Source organism: Apiospora hydei (assembly GCF_038363865.1).
Source record: "Apiospora hydei strain CBS 114990 chromosome Unknown utg000009l_segment0_segment0, whole genome shotgun sequence".
Lineage (NCBI taxonomy): Eukaryota > Fungi > Ascomycota > Sordariomycetes > Amphisphaeriales > Apiosporaceae > Apiospora > Apiospora hydei.
This window is the reverse complement of record NW_027117368.1, coordinates 707,620-725,117: the sequence shown is the minus strand read 5'-3', so window position 1 is coordinate 725,117 and position 17,498 is coordinate 707,620. Positions and strand designations below refer to the sequence as shown.

The window sequence follows — 17,498 nt, the reverse complement described above, 5'->3', positions numbered from 1 at the left end:
GAAGTGCTTCTGGCCAGCTGGGAAGTGGTATTTGATCGCAGCACCGACCGGAAAAAGACCCTGGGCCAGTTTAAGCAAAGGAGGGCTCGCCCGCCATCAGAACAAAGGTTGGCGACTGTTGTCGCAATTGGACAGGTGGCGTCGGCGGCATGCGACTTGCCCCTTCACTTCATGACATGTAATTCTAATTTGTTGATCAATCGCCCTGGTTTTGCCTGGGAACAAGAGTGCAAGAGTGCCTCCTGCAAGCGACGGCCTCAGGCCCGAGAGAACCAACGTTGCGTAGAAGTTTAATAGTCCGGCGCTGGCGGAAGGACAGAGAGATTGGCCCGCCCCTGCATGGATGGTAATTGACGTGCGGTGCGGCACAGAAGGGCTGGTTGGTTGATCTTGTGCGCACTCCTCGACTCCTCCCTGATTTGCGCGGAGAGAGGGTCTCTCATGCTAGGTTAGCAGGTTAGCAAGCATACGTCCCCAGTAAGTAAGGTCCCATCCAATTCTCCCTCTCGCAGTGCCCTGGCTCTGGACCTCTGGTGGCCACGATCCTGCTTCTCCAAGCTTTCTTTTCCAACGGCGACTCATCTTCCTCGGGAACGCGACCTTGCCCTCTTAGCCGGAAACTCAATGCTAATACGGGTGCGGAAGTGGTCTTTGGTTGTTTCATGCAGGCGATGCATGTTGGACCTGCTCCAGGATAACCGTAATCCCCTCCTTTGACATCACGAAACGACACGGGTCCCGTCCAAGAACAGAGACGTCGACTCCCTGATGCATGATGCGATCCGACTTGAAACCGAGATAGCTGGATCTCGCCGACACGCGCACACAAAGGGCAGGAAACAAGCAGGACACCTGCCACCCCGTCCTTCGACACTCTCCCATCCCACCGAAACATCCCATCAATTCGCTACTTTACAGACCTGGAAGACATACACTAGCTGGCTCCACGTCGCTCGGTAGTCCACCAGCAGCGCACACCAAAACCCGATCTGTACCTTGAAACTTAAAGCCTAGAAGCTCACCAAACCAACGTCCATCCGTGCGACTTGTCAAGACTTGGGAGGACTGTGGGTTTTTGGCGCCGTACCTCTCTCGATCCGGGTACCCCGTTCTGTATACCTGCCACAGTCCAACTTGCTTGGGAAACTTATTGGCGACTGCATACTTTGCACCTTGGTCAAATTGATACCTCCCACCTTGGACGAAACCCACGATATTGCAAACCCCTCCACACGAGCGTCTTTTCCGAACCCACCCCCTCGCTTCTGCTTCTGCATAGCGTCGAGTGCCGCGGGCACCCTCCGCATTGAATACTATTGAAACGAGTGCAATCATACGGCAATTGGACGGGGGAGGATTGCTTGGAGCATCGGCGTTTCACCGCGCCTGGGTATCCCACCCTCGCTACCACCGCCAACATGTCCGCCGCCGACAAGTCCAGAGGCTTCTTCTCCCGAAGCAAGCACAAAAACACTGGCGACAAGCAGCGCATCGAGGACGACGCTGCCTCATCCCTATCGCGAGCGTCACACCAGTCGCGACATGCCAGAGAATCCTCCGTCGTGTCCATCGACCGTCCCAGCACTCCTGAGATGGGCATAAATCACATGGCCGGTCCCATCACAGCCATCCCCTATGACACCACCCACTCCGATCGACGAAGCCCTATACCCGTTGAATACCTCCCCCGTCCCGATCAAATGTCGCAGCGAAGAGAGCCGTTGCCACATCAGCTCAATAAGTCTACCAGTGATTTTCACCAGTACCCCTCATTCGACGCTAACCAACCCGCAAATGCTGCCGGTTCTCACTTATCCGCGCGCCCGCCGCAGGGCACGCACAACATCACCATGGCCAGCACTGGCCGGGCCGCCCAATGGCAGCAATGGGGCCCCGGGGGAGCGCCGCGGGGAAGCTACGCCGCTTCCACACATTCTGGCAGAAACGACCCGTATGCGTCATCGATGGGCAGAGCTTCACGAGAAAGCGACCAGTCCAGTATATTTTCAGGTAATGCCAGAGACCCTGATCCACCATCAACACCACGCTTATCCAGAGTTCCAGCACTGCCGAGTGCTACATCTCAGAGTTCTTTCGCCTCCCACAACTCCAACCGCGACTCTCGTTCGAGCAAATTCCCCGGCGGCTCGTATTCGCCCGGCCTCGTCGGGCCGGAAGGATTTTCCCTCAACAGACCCGACGATGACAGAGTCACCGAGCAGATGTTCTACGAGTTGATGCAAAAACGAGGCTGGCACAACTTACCCGAGCAGGCGCGGCGGCAGATGACCGCGTACCCATCCTCGAAGAAATGGACACTTATCTATCAGGACCGCTTAGCAGAGTGGCAAGGCGAACAGAGGAGGAGGCAGACCGCAAAGATAGGGCAGTACTCCAACGTTGATCTCAGCTCCAACAGCAGCAGCACTCCCTTCGCAGACGAAGAGGGCTCGCCGGAATGGTACGTACGGAAAGTCATGGATAACACGCTAGATACGAAAGGCCTTGGAAGCTTGGAGGTCAATCTCAGGACCCAGCAAATAGGCTGGGTAAAGCGATTCATCGAGTGCCAAGGTCAAGTGGCTTTGACCAACGTGCTATTGAAGATCAACCGCAAGACTGCCACAGGCCCTGCGCAACCGCTAGACGCGAAGGGCACCGAAAAGAACCTCGACAAGGAGTACGACATCGTGAAGTGCCTGAAGGCTCTCCTCAACAACAAATATGGTGCCGATGATGCGCTTGCGCATCAGCAGGTTGTCGTGGCGCTTGCGACATCTCTCATCTCGCCAAGGCTTACGACAAGGAAGCTGGTCAGCGATGTCCTCACTTTCCTCTGTCATTGGGAGGAAGGGGACGGCCACATGAAGGTCATCCAGGCCATGGATGTGGTGAAGAACCAGCAAAATGAAAACGGACGTTTCGACGCCTGGATGCGCCTCGTCGAGGTCACCATCGATGGCCGAGGCAAGATGGGCAGTCTTGTTGGTGCAAGCGACGAGTTGCGAAGTGGTGGTATCGGCATGGAGAACCTGCTCATGGAATACGCGGTCGCCACCCTGATCCTCATCAACATGATCATCGATGCTCCGGAGAGAGACCTTCAGCTCCGAATGCACCTGCGGGCGCAGTTCGGCGCTTGTGGGATCAAGCGGGTTCTCACCAAGATGGAGGCTTTCCAGTACGACCTCATCGACAAGCAGATCGAGCATTACCGCACAAATGAAGCTATTGACTACGAGGATATGCTCGAGCGAGAGAACAGCAGCATCAAGGACAACTTCGAGGGCGAAGTCAAAGATCTCAACGATCCGGCCCAGATTGTTGAGGCCATCCAACAACGACTGCAAGGGTCCAAGACCCAGGACTACTTCGTCTCGGCCTTGCAGCATCTGCTGCTCATCCGAGACAACGATGGCGAGGAGCGCCTGCGCATGTTCCAGCTCGTGGACTCGATGCTTAGCTATGTGGCTATGGATAGGAGGTTACCTAACATGGACCTGAAGCAAAGTCTCAACTTCACCGTCCAGAGTCTCCTCGACAAGCTACACACGGACTCGGAAGCTCGACAAGCCCTCGATGAAGCCCTGGAAAGCCGCCAGATCGCCGACGCCGCTATGGCCGAGCGCGATGAGATGAGAGCGAAGCTGGAGCTGGGTGCCGATGGTCTTGTAGCCAAACTTCAGAGACAACTGGAAGAGCAGGCCAGATTCATCGAGGCTCAGAAACGTCATGCGGATGGTCTGAAAGCCGAGATCGAGAGCATGCAGACAGTACGCGCCAAGGAGGCACAACGATACGAACTGGAGACCCGTGAGCTGTATCTTATGTTGCGAGACGCACAAGATGTTGCCGCTTCTCAAGCTATTAAGCAGAGCGCTGGTGGTGCTGCTAAACTTGCTGACGAGGACCCAGTCCGTATGCAAGGTATTATGGACAGGGAAAGACTCATGGAGCGGCTGCAAATGCAAATCGAGCGACAAAAGACGCAGTACAAGCTTGAAGGAAGGGTTTGGGGCGAGACCGTTGGTCCCTCAGATCGTCTGCGAGCCCTGCGAGAGGAAATGGACGGTTATTCCGCCCCTGAAGGCTCTGGCCTACCGCCAGATGGCATGACCAACTCTATGCTCGGCACAGTCACCCGCCACACCAGGATACCAAGAAAGCCTGTCAACGCCCAGGGTGAGCCTATTGGTGAAGATGGTGAGGAAGACGAGGATGGTGACATCATTTACGAGAAACCACGACTCGTTATGATGAAGAGACCTGTTATGGACCCACGACAGGCGAGCAACTTGATGAGTGAGATTCAAGCCAAGGGCAAGAGATACGGCGAAAGTGATTCGGAAGATGGCGACGAAGCGTCTGCCAACACACCCAAGATCCAAATCACCGGTGCTGGCGGCATTCCTGGAGGTGTTCCTGGAGAAAACGGCGGTATCCCTGGAGGTGTTCCTGGAGAGGCCGGCGGCTTCCCTGGAGGCGTTCCCGGCGGTGGCCCCCTCCGCCACCCCCACCACCTCCTATGCCAGGTCAACTACCTGGAGGACCTCCGCCACCACCTCCGCCTCCCCCTCCTCCTATGCCAGGTCAACTACCTGGCGGTCCTCCCCCCCCCTCCTCCTCCCCCGCCGCCGCCAATGCCAGGTCAAGGTGGCCCACCACCACCGCCTCCGCCTCCGCCACCTCCTGGCGCTCCTGGCGCTCCACCGCCTCCGCCTATGCCTGGTGCTATGTCTGGCCGATTCCTTTCTGCGCAAAACAATTTCGCTCCTGCTCCTACTATTGGCTTGCCTGTTGCCCGTCCCAAGAAGAAGCTTAAGGCTTTCCATTGGGAGAAGGTCGATACCCCCGAAGCAAGTCATTGGGCCGCGCACGATCCTTCAGCCCAAGAAAGGGAAGAGAAGTACCTCGAACTCAGCAAAAGGGTATCCTTGACGAGGTCGAGAAGCTGTTCATGGCCAGAGAGATCAAGAAGCTGGGTGCGGGTACCTCTAAGAAAGATGACAAGAAGCAACTTATTTCGGGTGATCTGCGCAAAGCTTATCGTAAGTTCCTCCTATCGTCTCCTGGACATTGCTTGTTTGCTAACTGACTTTTTCTTCCAGACATTGCTCTTGCCAAGTTCTCGCAACACCCTGTTGAGAAGATCGTGCAGATGATCATCCACTGTGACACCGCCGTGTTGGACAATCCTGTGGTCATGGATTTCCTTCAAAAGGATGATCAATGCAACATCCCAGACAACCTATCAAAGCAGTTGGCGCCATACAGCAAGGATTGGACAAGCCCTGGAGCGGCCGACGACAAACGCGAAATGGACCCCAACGAGCTTACTCGAGAAGATCAGCTCTTCTTGTACACGGCTTACGAACTGCATCACTACTGGAAGAGCAGGATGCGCGCTCTCTCGCTGACGAGGACATTCGAGTCGGATTACGATGAGATCAACGAGAAAATCCGGCAAGTCGTCGAGGTGTCCGAGTCGCTCCGAGACTCGGTATCGCTGATGAATGTCTTGGGCTTGATTCTCGACATTGGTAATTACATGAACGATGCCAACAAGCAAGCACGAGGTTTCAAGCTGAGCTCGCTTGCCCGTCTCGGCATGGTCAAGGATGACAAGAACGAATCTACTTTGGCCGACTTGGTCGAGCGTATTGTACGCAACCAGTACCCCGAATGGGAGATTTTCACCGCCGATATTGCGCCCGTCATTGCCGTGCAGAAGATCAACATCGAACAACTGCAACTCGATGCCAAGAAGTACATCGATAACATCAAGAATGTACAGATGACTCTTGACAGCGGTAGTCTATCAGACCCCAAGAAATTCCACCCGCAAGACCGTGTTAGTCCCATTGTCCAGCGGTGCATGAAGGATGCCCGTCGCAAGGCCGAGCAGATGTCACTATATCTCGAAGAGATGATTCGTACCTACAACGACATCATGGTCTTCTACGGCGAAGATCCTGCAGATGAAAACGCTCGCCGCGATTTCTTTGCTAAGCTTGCTTTCTTCTTGCAAGAGTGGAAGAAGTCAAGAGACAAGAACATTCAATACGAAGAGCAACGTCGTCGCAACGAGGCTTCCATGAAACGCAAGCACGCCAACCAGCTCAAGATCAACGCAGTTGCCGAAGCCACCGGCCACCAGTCGCCGGCATCGCCTGCAAGTGCTGGCGCCATGGACAGTCTGCTCGAGAAACTGCGTGCCGCGGCTCCTCAAGCAAGAGACCAGCGCGACCGCAGACGGAGAGCGAGACTCAGGGATCGACACCAGGTACGAGTTGCCAGTGGCCAGAAGATACCCGATCCCGGCGAGGGCGGCGATATCGAGAACGGTCTCCGTTCCGATGGTACCAGCGTAGCAGACACGAACGGGGAGGGACCTATGAGTCCTCCAATGCTATCTCCCAGTGTTGCTAGTGAAGGTGGCGAGGATAGCCTAGCTAGCCGAGCCGAAATGCTACTCCGAGACATGAGGGGCGGCGATGGCGCCGAAGAGGGCGAGGGCGAGCCCAGAGATGCCAGTATACGGAGAAGCGCTGCCGAAGAGAGGCGCTCGCGTAGAAGAAGGCTCAAGGCAGGGAGTGTGGCAAGCACACATAGCGGTGCTGGTGCCGAGGGAGAAGACGGCGAAGGCATGAAGAGCCCTGTGCCGGATGAGGCCGTTCCTCCAGTCCCAGCTCTGCCTCCGTCATCGCCCAAGACCGCCGAACCAGAAGAGACGGAGACCAAGACGCCGTCCTCTCCCCCGAACCGCCTGCTGAGCCGCCTGCTGAGCCGCCTGCTGAGACGGAGCCAACTTCACCCCACTGAGCAGCGTGGTGTTAAGGGACTTGGCGTAACAAGCCCTGTTGGAGTACATGTCACAAATTATATCAGAGTTATGACGGGCTAGACCGTAACGTAATGTCTACACACCTCACACTATATATCACTGCACACAAGCAGGGGCGTTCAGCCGACGCACTTCGAACCTTTTTAGGTATCAAAGCTCCCAAAGAGTGAGCTTGGCACATCACATCAGCCTCGCTTGCCATGCAAGCATGCCTCAATGACGGGCTACGACGTTCCGAGACAATCTTAACCTCGGCATGGAGGGTGCTGTTGCGGCTCTTACCCAGTCAACTACGGACTGACTATTCGGCAAAGATGAACCCCTAAAGCGCGGGCATGTGGACTTTCATTCCAGCCGATCCTATGTCAGCTCGGGATGAGGCAATCTGGGGCAGAACCCCAGTTCACACGCGAGAGTAGCTTCGGAAGATGATGAGTAGGAGTAGGAGTAGGCAAGCAGGCAAGGCGGGCCAAGAAGCTGCATGTTGAGTTTGGGCTCTCTGGGGCCTGGTAGAAGTGCGGTATGATGAACATGGGACATGAGAAGAGACTCTAGATCGATATATGTTTTATACCAACTTTAGTATATATGCAATTGTATCAAAGAAGACACCCCTATTTCACCTTCACGCCTATTTACCGGAGATATCTTTGATTTGTATGTATTTGCTTACTTTATGGAAGCTTGCTAATTGAATTGTGATGCCAATAGATACTTAGTCTTCAAATCAGATAGTGGCCGGGGCTGGGCGGGACGTCGCCCTTCTCCCACTGGACGGGCTCATCGCCGACCTCGAACTCGATGGTGCCGCCGTCGACCATGACGGCGTCGTGGAGGAGCCAGTTCCGATCCCAGGGCTCGCCGTTGACCTTGACCGACTGGACGTAGAAGCCGCTGTGGCCGAGCGCGGTGGCGGGGTTGCTACTGTTACCGCCGCCGCCTCGGCTCGTGATGCGCAGGGTGCGGTCCTCGTTGACGGTGACGTTGACGTCGGCGAACCAGGGGGACGCGAGCAGGTAGACGGGCTGGGTCACGACGGGGTACAGGCCCAGCATCTGCCAGACGAGCCAGGAGTTGAGGGCGCCGGCGTCGCTGTTGCCGGGGACGCCGTAGAGGGCGTCGTGGAAGTACTGGTTCGCGAGGGCGCGGGACTGGTTCACGGATTTGGATTGGTGGTTGAGGTAGTGGTAGAGGTAGGGGGTGGCGAAGTCGGGTTCGTTGCTGTGGGTGGTGGAAGCGGTTAGTGAGGGGTTGGTTTTGGTTCAGGAGTAAAGTAAGTAAAGGAATGGGAGGGGGGGCTTACCCGATGTTCATGATGGTGGTGATGCCGGCGCCGTTGGCTTCGAGGTCTTGTTCGCTTGTGTTGGGTTGGAACTAAATTGATTACCCAAGTCAGTTGGCCTCTTCTTCGTGTCTTACCGTTCTGTAAGATACTGGACAGATACTCACAATGTAGTCCAACCTCCTTTCGAACTCGGTCTCCCCGCCCATGTACTGGATCAGGCTCTGCATGTCGTGGGGGACGGTGAACGAGTACTCCCACGGTGTCGCCTCGTACGTGATGGACTTCCATTCGCAATCGCCGCACAGGGCCGGGTTATAGCCCGTCGCGTTCCAGCTGCCGTTCGCAAGCCGCGGCGTGAGGAACCCGCTGAACCCCCGGCTCGTCACATCGTGGTTCCATGTGCGCTGCCATCCCGCCGACCGGTTCAGGTACTTCTGCACATCACCGGGGGCGCCCTCACCCGCGGCCACGACGCTGAGCGCGTAGTCGTTGAGGGAGTACTCGACCGTCCGCGACAGACACCGCGTATTCCCGTCGACCGAGACGTACCCGAGCCCAACCCAATCGTCGAGCGCGCCGCGGCCCTCCTTGATGCTCGCCGAGGGTCCGTGCTGCCGAAGGTGTTGTAGGGCGTCACCTCGGCGTTCTTGCGCATGGCCGCGTACCCGGCCGTCCAGTTGATGGCGCCGCGCAGGCCCTTGACGTACGCGTCGGCGAGCACGTTGTCGGCGTTGCTGCCGCCCTGCACGAGCCCGTTGAAGTTGCCGGACCGGCCGTCGGGCATGTAGCCCTCGTGGCGCCAGATGTCGATCAGGGAACGGATTTGGCCTTCGTAGGAGGCGGGCTGGAGGAGGTGGTAGAGGCTTACGGTGCAGCGGAAGGTGTCCCTGGCAAAGGGGTTTACAGGGGTTCAGCAAAACGGCAGATAATGAGACACGGTTCTGGTAGAAGAAGGGATGAATTGCTCACCAAAGTGTGTAAAAGTCGTCCCAGGATGGCTCGCCCGGGTCCCACAGGGGTTTTCCCCCGTCCGGTCCGAGGGCATCAGGTGCATGAAGTAGAGCGAGGAGTAGAGCAGCACCAAGTTCGTCCTATTGGCCGACTCGCCTTCGGTAGCCACTCGGATCTTGCTGAAGACGTCTCGGTTCCACTCCGCGACCGCGGCGTCGACGGTGTCGTTGAGGTTCCACGTCGGGATCTCCTCGCTCTTGAACTTGCATGCCTTGCTCGCGGAGATGAAGGATATGCCGACGCGTGAGGTCACCACTGGAGTTTCCGCTTTCCAGCTGAATACGGCCCCGACACGGTCGTTCATTGGTCCCGAGGACGCGGTCATGGTGGCGGTGTCGTTGGAACTGAAAGCGTTAGGGCCGAACACGGCCTGGCCGACGGGCTCGTTGCTGAACACATGATGTCTCGCCATGGGCTCCGTGTTCCTGCCCCGGAACGTCTTGGCCTCGTCGGGCGGCGTGTCGAACTCTCCGCAGAAGTAGATTGTGAAAGGGGCTCCATCATTCCAACCCCCTCGTAGGTCGCGTGGCCCTGGTAGGTCGCGCCGTTGAGACTGATCTCGCCGCCCAGGTAAACCTGGCTACTCGGGCCTCCCGATTCCTGGGGAAGATAGTGCGACAAGTCCACGAGGACATGCCTCTCCTCATTGCTGGTAGGGAAGGAGTACCGCATAATCCCCGCATGCCGAGCGCCCGAGAGCTCCACCGCGACGCCGCTCTCGAGCCGCGTCTGGAAGTACCCGACCCGCGCCGTGTCGTCGCCGACGCGCTGCTGCCAGTACGTGCGGTTATCGAGGATGTTGATGGTACCTGCTTCCCTGAAGAAGAAGAAGAAGAAGAAGAAGAAAGGCTCCCGACGAGCGGCATCTGCGACACGACGCCGTACTTGGGCGCGCCGCCCGTGCCGCTCTCGTGCAGCATGCTGACGCCCGTCACGAGGCCCTTGGGGTCCAGCCGCCGTTGATGACGGCGAAGGAGACGTTGGGCTCGTAGGTGTCGATGCCGACCTTGGCGACGCCGAAGGGGAGGGCGCCGCCGACGAAGATGTCCCCGCCGCCGACTGGATGAGCACCGTCAGTTGTCAGTCACGGACCTTGCAATCCACCCGATATGAGTGGGGTTTTGACTTTTTACTTACAGGCCAGACCTTCGAAGGGGCCGGAGCCTCCGATGAGGGGGTTTACATATTGCGCGTAGTCCACGACTTCGGCCAAGGAGAAATGCAACAGCGCCGATAACAATACCGACTTGAGAGCCATCTTGTTTTTTGGGGGGTCCGTCAGAGACCGAGAGAATGCTCTTGCGATGCATAAAGATCCAAAGAACGTTACTCTAAGAGAACCCCCCAAAATTAAGGACGATATATACCCGGACTCACCCCCTCATCTTGTCTCGACTCCCCCGGCTGAGGAGAATTTCTATCTTGCTCAGATCGGCTCCCGATGCATTTGGCCTCCCCCACCCCGCATAACCGGCTGTCTTACATGAAAAGTGCGGAGAATACACTAGTCACGTTGTGCATTGCCGTCGTCCTCAAAACACTATTCATTCCCCGCAGATGCGCATTGCAGTAGGCCGTGTTTTTTGAGAAAGGACTGCGGGGATGGGAGCATCGGCAGTCCTATATTCTTGGCGAAACGCATACGGACTATGACGTCTTACTCGACCTCCTAACTATCCAATGAAGCGGCACGGTCATAATTACTTCCCCTACCGCCCAAGAACAAGAAATAGTTACGAGGTTACTGAAAACTTACATCGTATCCGGTCGATCTTGAGGCCAGTCTCAATGAGGTCGGTTGCAGTAACAGTTGCAAACGACCTGTACTAACTGGCAAGGTGTGCCAGGCTAAAAGCAAGACCGCCTTCATGATTGGCTAGTAAGAGCGTTATCGACAATGCGCCTCAAAAGTGTATACAAGTTTCAGATCTCAGGTAAATACCCAGAGCCGGCAAGTTCGCTTCTTCTGCTACTAGAAGATCGAATGAAATCCGGGTCCTCGTCCCTCAGCCTGTGACTGCTTTTAGCTCTCAAGAACTCTGTCCATGCTTTCTTTTCTTCCCCTCTTCGATACTTGGGTGGCGGTCCGCTGGAACTTGACAACATTGTATGACAGCCAGAATCGTCCAATTCGCAGGTAAGAATGTGAAGGACCGAGGAGTATTTGTACGATGGAACTTCGACTAATGTGAGATCATATATGTCTCTCTAGGGGGACAGCTTAGAATGCAGTGCGTGAAGAACCCAGCAGACATGATTCGTGTGATCGGGACGTCCTCGCCCTTAAAAATTCCAGGAGCTTTATAGACGCTTACATGGACCGTCCCTTGGATACCCGCAATGGGCTGGCGGCAGAACTCAAGGTAAACGTATACAGCGGTGGATGAATCCTTCAACCCAATGGTGTCGGGGATTGTTCCGACCTATAAGCGGGTATGCCTCTGTGGAAGCAATCAAAATGTTCATCTCTATTATTGGAATTTAGCTGATAGTCTAGTGTATGTCCATATCCATTCGGCAGATGAAAACCAGAGTTCCACTCTGGGGATCTACATTTACTGGACGCACTTAGAACAAGAGGAAAAGGGGACTATAGTGTAATCGTAGAGTGGTTCTCTCTCTCTCTCGCTCTCTCTTTCTTTTTTTCCTTCTTTTCTTTTTTTTTAGCATAGTCTGAAATGTCGAATGCAGTTAAGTTCGTGAAATACGGGTTAAAAGGGCTCTTAAGTGATGTCTACTTATTGAATAATGTGTAGGTTCGATATATTTCTTCTCTTTCCTATCCCGCACTGCAAACACAAGTAAAGGGGGTAGGTTAGGTTCTGTCGGGGCAAACCCGACGCCAAACCTGCAAATTTGTTACCTGAGGGTGCAATCAGGACATGGCTATGCGGGTATTGGAAATACTGGGTTTGTGATATGCCTTGACAGCCAGTCCGCTTGTGATCAGCCAGCTCTCTCTTGTCAATATAGGGCTTGTTCGCATGAACCAAACTCAGCCCAGATGAGAAACGAGTTGCAAAAGCAAGAAGAAATCATAAATCCGACAGAGCTCCGTTACCAAGATAATCAAGCAGGAGCCAGTAATTGGAGCTTGGAGAACCACTCGTACGTTAACGTCTATGGCAGGTGATCTTATCTTGACTGTCTGCTTCACACATGATACACGCATGTGGGCGAAATCATGATAGATCAAAATAGTTTGTCATTCCTTGTCGGGTTTCGTATAATGCTTGTATGCCCAGGACTAGTATAACCAAAACATAAAAACGTACGGCCAAGGCCCTGCTTAGCGTATCCACCCGTGCCATGATCTGGACCGGGGAAGCGGTATGTATTACGCTGCCCATGCGGACGAACAGCCTCAGTGGCTTTCTGTGTCATTTGGTTGTACGAAAAATCTCGATCGACACGGCCCTGTGAAAACTTCGGAGTGGCTCGGAGTGACTCGCTCTGCCTGGGGATAAGGTCTACCTTCTATCTCTCCGCCATCGACATCCTTGTTTAGACCAACCAGGCCGGGCGCTAGTTACTAAGCAAGTATGTGTCTGAAGCTGAAGGTATTAATTGAGCTTTGTTTCGGTGCGATTCAGCTCTAATAAAGTTTGGTCACATGCGGAAACGAAACGGTGAGACGGAAGATGATGTGATGTGCAAGATGAGCCCTGTAATCACCAACAGGGGAAGGCTGTGCACACCCGCCATGCCTCTGTGTACGGTTGAGTTTAAGATCCCGGTCAGTGGGAGGGGCAGGAAGGCCGGGATAGGCGGACCGGCGGAGGCGACCGGATTTCTCGATTTCCTGTTTTCACGAGAACGCACCACCACCGTAAGCAGCGCCAGTGGGGTTAATTTATCGCACACGTGTATCGTGACCTATCTCCTTCCTCATCTCGATCTTTGCTCCTTATCTAACATTAGCAGAGATCATAAACGCCCGGTTGGTGGGGTTTGGGGGGGTTGAGATTGCTGGCGCCTATGTATGCAGATGCAGTCAGCAAACACTCGGAGAGGCGTGCTGATGATGATGTCTGCCATCTTAAGACGAACGTGATATGGTGATCGGTCGGCGGTGCCTATCGAGGATCGTGGGCCGCGCCAAGGGTTATCAGTTCGGTAGGTCGCGTCGAACTGCTTGAAGTTGAGATCGGCGGTTGGCCTTGAGGCGATCTGATATGTCAGTCGGTTTCAGGCGGTTGGAGTTGCTGGTTGCCCGTGTCAAGAAACTGCAGAAAGAAGGGAACCAGTTGGGCCTCATTGGTTCGTCTAGGTGCCTTAGGGGCCCGACATTTTGCATACTGCAGGGCATGCCGGCGCGCCCTCCAATAATGACGCATGGACTGGCTTGGCAGGGGTTGAGTGTGTTTAAAGCCTCGCGCCTCGTGTTCTAAGGCGAAAAGTCGTTCGTTTGTCGGTTGATGAGAAGCAAAAAATAGCCCAACGGCCCTGTCGGTGCCTGGTAAACACCCCTAGGCACCCCTGGCCGTCGTAGTTTCGGGCGGCCCTCCTCGCCTTACGCTCCCCACAGGGCTTCCCCACCGGCTTTAACAGCGCTGGCAAGATTAAGTGGGCTCGCTTCTCACTGGAGCGTGGTTGCAATAAATTCGAGACGTCTCGAAGGTCTAGGCAGTCTAACCCGGATAGGGCCTTGGCCCAACTGACAGCGGGTAGCAGCACCACAGAAAGCCTTTGTCAGCCAATGGGATCGCCAGGATTTACACGAACAGCCGGGGCACCCACCCAGGAATAACGCACTTGCAGAGCCTCATCTTCCTCCAATTTCACCTGGCCCAACGCCCGAACCTGGCGCGCCAAGCTGAATCTCATCTAGGCGCTTCCTCCATCGTCTGAACTTGTCGCCCTCTGCCGCACTTGAACCCAGCACACTGGGCCAGGGTGGGCACTGGCCCTGATTCTCTGCATGGTATGCTGGCGCTCATGAGCCGACAAGACTCCACCCTCACCCATGGCCGTAGGGCTTGGCGGGTTTGCGACTGGCATGTTGCCCGGTACTGTCGGGCCCAACACGAGAGCTCAACGCCAGCGCTTGCCATGCAACTGCCATGCAACAACCCCATCAGAGAGTCAGGCTCTGCAGGGGCTCTGCACTGGCCGACAAGCCAACAGTGACCCCAAAAAGGAGCCTCACGCGAGAGGGGAGAGCATGGAGCATGTGCAGAACGTCGACGATATAAGACACCTGTCGTTCGCCGCTTTCTGTCTTGGAGTTTTTTCTTCATCACGATCATCGCATCTAAGCTTCGTTCTACTTTACCTTCGTTCTTCAACGCCATTCTTTTCCAAACACTCCAGACCTGTGGTCTTTTACATTCTTTTTAGGCATACTAGTTATCCTTAACAATTCAACTTTTGCTACCTTCCAACTGAAACCACATTTCACATACACAACACCCAACCCCACCGACAACATGAAGACCTCTGTTACCATTTCCGCCATCCTCGGCCTCGCCGGCCTCTCCAGCGCCCACTACACCTTTGACAAGCTCCTTGTCAACGATGTCAAGCAGGGTGGTGACAACACCTACATCCGCAAGCACACCCGCGGCTACATGCCCACCAAGGGTGACGAGATCCTCGCCAAGGACTTCGTTTGCAACACCAACGCCCAGGCCGCTCCCCAGGTCATGACCGTCAAGCCCGGTGACAAGATCGGCTTCCAGCAGGCCTTCGGTGCCAACGGCATCGAGCACCCCGGACCCACCCAGGTCTACATGACCGCCGCCAAGAACGGCGCCAAGAACGAGGACGGCAGCGGCGAATGGTTCAAGGTCGCCCAGAGCAAGATCTGCAAGGCCGGCAACGCCGAATCCCTCCGCACCGACGCCTGGTGCTCCTGGAAGGAGAACAACGTCAACTTCGTCATGCCTGAGTCCGTCCCCGATGGCGAGTACCTCGTCCGCGCCGAGCACATCGCCCTCCACGGTGCTCACGCCGGCGCCGCCGAGTTCTACTACGCCTGCGCCCAGATCAAGGTCCAGGGCTCCAAGGCCACCGCCATCTCGGGCCCCACCACCAAGATCCCCGGCGTCTACGCCGTCAAGGACAAGGCCATCAACTTCTCCCTCTGGGGCAGCTCTACCTCCTACCCCGAGACCCCCGGTATCGACGTCATCGCCGGAGGCGAGATCCGTGGTAGCGCCGACGGCAAGTCGGGCGACAAGCGCGTTGCTGCTCCTGGCGGCTCCGGTGCCTCCTCCAACAAGGCTGCCGCTGCTCCTGCTGCCAACAACAACGGTGCCCCTGCTCCTTTCAACAACAACGCTGCTGCTCCCTCCGGTAACAACGGCGGCATGGGCTTCGGTGGCAAGGCCAACGTTAACGCTGCCGCTGCCGGCTCTTCTTCTTGCCAGAACCGCAAGGCTAAGCGCTTCGAGTCCTAGAGTGTGTCTGTCTGTCTGACAGATAGCTCTTTGATCGCTTCAATCTACTAAACCAAAGCTCAACTGCCTGTGTCCGATGCTAGACATGTTGTTATTCCTGTGTATATACTTTTAAAGTCAGAGCGCCGTCTTTAGGTGCGAATACATACGATCGATGCTTCTAATTTGTTCTCTTCCGTCTATGGCTGTGATGATTGATGACTTGTGTAGAACCTAATATGCTTGTATACAGCCCTTGGCTTGTGAGGGTTAGATGTGACTCGAAACAAATGTGATCAAACCTTGATATTGGGAACACTGTGCAGCAGCGTCCACACTTCCTGTGTAGCACCTCTTATATTTTCAGTTCAAATTTTCAGAATGTCATGTGACGCCATGTGATTTTGACGATGTGGATGAAGTCGACGAGCTTTGGCCCGAAGATCTCCTGTTGCATATGCCGGGTTAGGGTTCAGGTTCAGGTTCAGGTTAAGGGTTAGTTAGGCTCGGCGATTCAGTTTGATTTATATAATATTTGTTTCGACATCATGGTGTGTTGGTAGAGTTGGAGTTAGACGTTGATTCAGGGGGAATGCTGCACCGGAAATTGTGGACGGGCTGCTTATGGTGAGCGCTTGATAGAAAGCCGTAAAATGTAGTTGCCGAATATTTCATGGTAGTATAATGATGGGCATGGAAGAGAAATACTCATATTATTATCCATGATAAAGCGCTCCAGGCTGTTGGCAATTTAGGAGATATACGTGAGCTGTCCTTGAGCGTGTTACTTGCAGCAGGCTGGTATTTACTGTGGGGGAATGAGATGCTTTGTTGTACTTATCTGTCGACAAAGGTGTCATTATTGATATTGTGGTATTGGCCTTTGTATTTCTCAGGATCATTGGCTGGGAGTAGTTGGCTGAGAGCAGTTGGCTGAGAGCAGTTGGCCTCAGGAGCTGAGACTCTCAGAGAGGCGACAAGCTGAGGGAGATGCAGTCGATAGACAGTTATTTGGTCAAACCCTCTCTGCAACTTCTGTCGACGATAGTCTTGGGGTCTTGAGACAATTTGCTTTTGTTCTTTTGTCTGAACTTCAATTTTGTGTCAAGTCAGGTCCGGCTAGACGTTTTACCCTTCGGTTTCTTACATAAATAATTGTATGTTACTAAACTAACATACTAGCGAAGACAATCAATGTCAAATTCAAGATCCTATAAAATATTACCATGAGCCATGATAACGTGTTGCTTCCTTTATATTGCCCAGCCATGGCGTTTGTTGAAGTAATGCCTTCGAATTAGCTCTATCAAAGTGAGGACAATCTAGACCTTCACCCAAGGTGGTTCTGCTTGTGTCTTTTGAGCAAAATAAAGATGAATAACTACCTGGTTTCTCGTGAATATAACGAATTTGAAGCCGTCGATGCCTTAGATCTCCACTTGCTCGTTATATTCAATCGCCGACCATATGGGGTGCTTTCAGTTACACTTGGCCAGCTCGCCGCCATTCACTCCTCACACAGTATTCTCCCTATTTCTCCCAAACTTGATCAAGCCAACCAGGCGAATAATCTATGAACCTTATCAGTGTAAGTCCAAAAAGTTTCTTTGCTGTTGTCCTGCTGGAGTCGTCGGTTGCTGCGATACCTGCTAGCATGGTGACGAGAAGTCATGCCGGGCGTAGTGACAAGCGACAAAAGAGCGAGCAACAAATGGCGAGTAACGGCACCTGCAGTGCCCCCGACAAACGAGGCATAACTCCTCTTATCGCAATCTCTCAGATTGTGCATTTAATTAACAAGGCAGGAACGACAAGCGGCGCGACTTGGCCGTGCTCTCCAGCGATCATTGTTCCCCGTTGCCTAAATATATCAATGAGCGCCTTATCAGACAGGCCATTTGATTGGATTTGGATTGAAAACAACATCATTCCACCTTGGAGCTTTTCCCACCCACCACCCATCACCACTGCCATCACC

At 54.5% G+C, this 17,498-nt stretch overlaps 3 protein-coding genes across 3 annotated transcripts; 2 read left to right on the top strand and 1 right to left on the bottom strand.

The window, feature by feature from the left end:
- Positions 1 to 1,418: 1,418 nt before the first annotated feature.
- Positions 1,419 to 6,904, top strand: PG997_011985 (uncharacterized protein; the record flags this gene model as incomplete). Its single annotated transcript, XM_066816300.1, has 2 exons — positions 1,419 to 5,052; positions 5,109 to 6,904. The coding sequence occupies 2 exons, from the start codon at positions 1,419 to 1,421 to the stop codon at positions 6,902 to 6,904; spliced, it is 5,430 nt and encodes a 1,809-aa protein (XP_066661992.1).
- Positions 6,905 to 7,566: 662 nt separating this feature from the next.
- PG997_011984 (glycosyl hydrolase) lies at positions 7,567 to 10,398 on the bottom strand (the record flags this gene model as incomplete). Its single annotated transcript, XM_066816299.1, has 9 exons — positions 7,567 to 8,065; positions 8,148 to 8,218; positions 8,294 to 8,740; positions 8,767 to 9,016; positions 9,065 to 9,606; positions 9,651 to 9,957; positions 10,014 to 10,081; positions 10,108 to 10,199; positions 10,278 to 10,398. The coding sequence occupies 9 exons, from the start codon at positions 10,396 to 10,398 to the stop codon at positions 7,567 to 7,569; spliced, it is 2,397 nt and encodes a 798-aa protein (XP_066661991.1).
- A 4,171-nt stretch (positions 10,399 to 14,569) lies between these two features.
- PG997_011983 (uncharacterized protein) lies at positions 14,570 to 15,541 on the top strand (the record flags this gene model as incomplete). The annotated part of the gene is made up of 1 exon (XM_066816298.1): positions 14,570 to 15,541. One exon carries the CDS (start codon positions 14,570 to 14,572, stop codon positions 15,539 to 15,541), a length of 972 nt encoding a protein of 323 aa, XP_066661990.1.
- Between the last annotated feature and the right edge of the window lie 1,957 nt (positions 15,542 to 17,498).